The sequence below is a fragment of the Malania oleifera genome, chromosome 8 (assembly GCF_029873635.1).
Source record: "Malania oleifera isolate guangnan ecotype guangnan chromosome 8, ASM2987363v1, whole genome shotgun sequence".
NCBI classification, from domain to species: Eukaryota; Viridiplantae; Streptophyta; class Magnoliopsida; order Santalales; family Ximeniaceae; genus Malania; species Malania oleifera.
Window position 1 is genome coordinate 98021604 of NC_080424.1, and position 4728 is coordinate 98026331.

At 39.4% G+C, this 4728-nt stretch overlaps 1 protein-coding gene across 1 annotated transcript; it reads right to left on the reverse strand.

Moving 5' to 3' along the window:
- Positions 1–457: 457 nt before the first annotated feature.
- LOC131161753 (alcohol acyltransferase 9) lies at positions 458–4025 on the reverse strand. The gene is made up of 2 exons (XM_058117711.1): positions 3483–4025; positions 458–1682 (listed from the first exon to the last, which is right to left on the reverse strand). The coding sequence occupies exons 1-2, from the start codon at positions 3921–3923 to the stop codon at positions 735–737; spliced, it is 1389 nt and encodes a 462-aa protein (XP_057973694.1). The 5' UTR covers positions 3924–4025; the 3' UTR covers positions 458–734.
- Positions 4026–4728: the final 703 nt, after the last annotated feature.

Consider the following 4728-nt stretch of genomic DNA (forward strand, 5'->3'; position numbering starts at 1 on the left):
AGTACTTTTAATTGATTATTGTTTGTTTAAGTCAAACTTTCCTAAAGTCACTCAAAATTCAATGTTTTTTAACTGATTACTGAGATACAACGTGATTTGTTAACCTGACTCGATAATTTTTTTTACTATATCTCCCTTTGAAAGTGTATATCGAATGATCTTCATGAATTCAAAATCAAATGACTCGCACTATGGTCCGTATAACACACAACTTTCAAATAATTAATTACAATGAAATTCTTGTAATAAAATTTAAAATATGAGAAATCAAATGACAATGATTATCAAAAGTTCTTAAACTTGATCATTGTTACCATTGATGATAGGAATTTTTGATACATAAGATATTGCACAACGTAAAAACATTCAAATAATAAGACGAGACACTATATAATAATATTTTTGACTTGTGAAATAAAATAAAAATTTAAATATACAGCATGGCAAAAGCAAATGAAAAATTAAATTTATTTTATTTGATTCCTATTTAATAAACATATAATTAAGTCTTAAAACACAGCTCCGGAGCGCAGGTAACTATTAGTGCGGGACCCACACTAAAAACTAAAGGTCGGAGACGTCAATACACAAAGCAGGGTAAGGGCGGGCCGGCGCGCATGCAGCTGCCACCTCCCACTTGAGGCAAAATGCAGGTAAGAGAGAGAAACACAGAGAAAAAGTTGTGCGTCAGATGTCACTCCCAAATTACATTAATTTATCAATTATTTCACCCTTCAAATCAACCCATTTCCCACTAATGGATCGTCACGTCCATTTCCCACGTCACCATTAATTTCCTCTCCAACCCAAATATTTCCCATGTAATACTCAAATCTGTCCACCACGCTCTCCGGCATCGACACCTGCACTCTCACGGCGTCGCCGTCCCCGGCCACCGGTAAAAACAAACAGTAAATGTCGCTCCCCAGAGGCCCCATGTGCAAGGGCTTCCCATCCCCAAAATCCAACTCTTCTAATCCCAATCTCGACCACTGCGATATCACCAAACTCGAAGAAAGGTCCGTTATTACCGTTTTGTCCTCCAACAAATCCACGATGGACCTTACGTAGTCATCCGTCAGAGTCGATTTAGCCTCCTGCACCAGCTTCACCCCGCTGCGCAAGTTAGGATTCACTACCTCCTTCACGGTGCTCTCGGCGCACGCTAGCACGAACCCGTTCCCGTAATACCCCGGAGGCGCCGCCGGCTCTAGCCTGCCTCTGACGTTGACGGAGAAAAGGAGCTTGACGGCGCGCGACGCCGGCAGGTCCAGAGACTTAACCCAAGAGCGCCACGTGTGAACGGCCAGAGCCTCGAAGGTGGTGCATTTTAGCGACGGCACGCACTGCCTCTTGAGGCGCAGGATATGGGCGGGGGTGAAGGTTAAGGAGGAGGGCACCAGGGGCTGCGACTGCAGGTACTGTTTCAGGTTGGTGGGGTCCACGGGCTCGTGACAGTTGGGGGTAGTTTTGGTAAACCCGGGGTGAGTGAAGGTAACTTTTGAGGGTTTGAGGGGCTTTAACACGTGGCGGCTGTGGAAGGGTGTGATTGGAACGTCGGCGTTTGGTTTGGAAGTGAGGTGGGCCCATGCTTGGAGGAACTGCGACGAGCCTATGCCGTCGCACACACAATGATTGATGGCGGTGCACAGGATCATTCCTCCGCAGAGGAGATTCGTCACCTGCAGGAGCAAAACAGAGAAGGAGGTATCAGATAACGGTGAGATTGGGGGGCAAATTTGTCATTCGGACAGATAGGTGCGTCATCACCGGCACGGCGAAACCACCCACGCACGCAAAGCTTCACCAACCTCAGTGAATGGGACCAAAGCGTCAAAGCCAACATTATCGGCTGCTAGTGTGGGCCCCACATACTTTCGGGTCGTTATCTCGAAAAGAGCGACGAGAGCTCCGGAAAAGATAAGCTGCAACACTCATGCCGGGACAAATAACCGTCTCTTTTACTCGGGACCGTTGATTACAAATACTTCTTAAAAGGCTTTATTACTTGTTCCACGCTCTTAATTTTTCAGTTTTAAATATTTTATTTTTACTGTTACAGCTTGATTTAAAAAAAAAAAGAATAAAATAAGACATTTAAATTTTTAATAATTAGATTAAAATTATTTATCATGCTAAAATAACAAGAATATATAAATATTGAAATAGAAAAAAAAGATTGTGTTTTCTAATAAAATCGTGTTATATAAATCTGTATAGGATTATATTATATTCGTGACATGTAAATAATAGTATTTTATAATTTTGAAAATAATTAAAAAATAATTTTTACTAATAGGCATGCCTTCAATTTAATAATTTGACCTCAATATTTTTTTTTAATTTCCAAAAGATAATGATTTAAAAATGAACTTATAATTAAAAAAAACTTATTACTATGCCATATTTCAACTTTCAAGCTTGAATTGGGAACCTACCTTCCTTAATTTCTCTTTTGTCATACAACATAATTATTCTGTTTATTATTAAATTCCAAAGAACAAAAAATCCTGGATTCGCCAACCTCACATACGCTAAATCTTTTTATTTTAAAAAACATGATGTGGGCGGGCGCCCTTTCTTCTTTTTTAACTTTCAAATTAATTGAGCATCGAGAATGAAAAGACAAAGCTACCCCTATCCTGGCAAGAGCACAGATTGTCAGAGCAGACGCACACGAGTCTGTACCCGGCCTGTTAAGGATCACACAACTTATTCCACCAAGACTTCCCAAATATATCTGCATTGAACTCCATAATTATAGATATTTCATTTATTTGAAGATATTAGTTTCCATTATGCATACGATATCATTTAATTGTAATTATTCTTTATAATTATAAATATAGTATTCACACCCACCTTAATGTGTGGTGATTTCTCAAAATATTGACATAGTATTAGAGCAAAATTGATCATTCTTCAGCGCAAAAAAATTTCACCGCTGTGCTTTGTTCTCATCACACCAAACCCGACGAACACCATCCTTGCATCTCTGTCGGCCCCTGTTCTCATCATCAACTTCCGACGACATCATTCTCCGATGTCATTGTCTCTATCATCGTCAACTTACTCCGGCGTCATCTGTGACTTCATCTCCGGCAACCCTTGCCCCACGGAATGGAGCATTGAAATTTTGAAACAAATTTTAAGAAAAGGTTTCAGCTTCAACCTATTTGGCGATCCTTCTCTATAATTGGTAATGGTCATAGGACGTTGGCATACCAATTCACTATGGAAAACATTTGTTAAAAATATCTTAATTTTTAATATCCTCATTAATATATATATTTTTTTTTCTAAAAAAATTATACCCATCTTACTTTTATCTAAAAATTAGATAACATATTTTACCAAAAGAATCATCTGGGTGGTGAAAAATTTTGCAAAGCATGAAAGTCAATTAAAACAGCATTAAGTTAAGTAGCGAAGAAAAAGAGAGAAGAAAAGAAAGTGAGAGAAATGGAAGTTAATATTCCAACCTGAACTACAAGAGGAGGGACATCCAAGAAGGTGCGAGCTTCCACTCGATACAGAAGCTTCCTCCAGGACCTGTTTGGCACTCTGGAAAATTCTAGAAACTCCTCGGCGGTGAAATCAGCGAAGGCTTCGGCGAAGACGGCGCCCTCGCCATTACAGTCAATCTCCAGCTTCCGATCATCGTTTTCCTCGCAAGTTCTCAACCTGCCGGCGAGTGGGTAGTAATCCACCAGGAGTTTGGAGAGAGAGAGTTGGAGGGCTTGGGAGCTTACGGATTTCTTGAAGAGGTAGATGTATTTGATGGAGAATCTGAGGAACCTCTGGTCGTCCAGGTTGGATAGGTACAAGGAATGGGTTGGGGTCTGCCGGTTCGGAGTGATTAAGTTTGGTTCCTTGTTTGGATAGAAACAGTCCGGGAGCTCCGGAGACGATGACCTGAACATGTTAATTACTGGCGAGAGAGAGAGAGAGAGAGAGATGTGGAAATTAAAATTGAAGGGTGGATATGGTGATGGTACGAGGGGGGATTCCTATATATGAAGGAGGAGTACTAGTAGTGAAGGAGTGGAGAGGAAGGACACCACGAGTCCCCTCTACGTTCGGTCCCCTACGTGCCTTCCGTGTTGTTCCTTTCTTTCAGCGTATTTGTATTTTAAATGTTAAATATATAATAAATTGTACTTAAATTTATTAGTATCAAAAACATGAAAAGAAATTTTCATTTTTAACATGTTTAAGACTTAAGAAATAAACATATAAACACGAGGTAGAGAGACAAGTCCTCTATATAAATTTAGGGGTATTAAATAATAGTGCTACACGTTATGAAAGAATTATTAGGTTTATACGGGGTGTAGACGTATACACTAACCAATCATTCGTTGCCATGTGGAGGGAGCTTTCTTAGTTTAGTCCTTAACAAAATTGTCTATTTTTTTGATTTGGTATATTAGTTAATCAGCGTAATTGATGTATTTAATAGTTTTTTCATATGTCACGGGCTCTAAATTACCATGGACTTACGTGGTAGCATTAGACAGAAAAATACATGGAGCCCACGAAGCTATGATGTCAAGGGCCCATGATCCTAAGCATTTTGTGATCTTAAATGACTCTGTGGCCACATGGGTTCATATATATTTTGTTTTGATTTGCCATTTTTTTTTTTTTAATAATTTATGGGAACATTTGTAGTTAAGGGATGAATTTTGTGACGCAAGTTCAATTTTGCATAATTTATAAACAAAA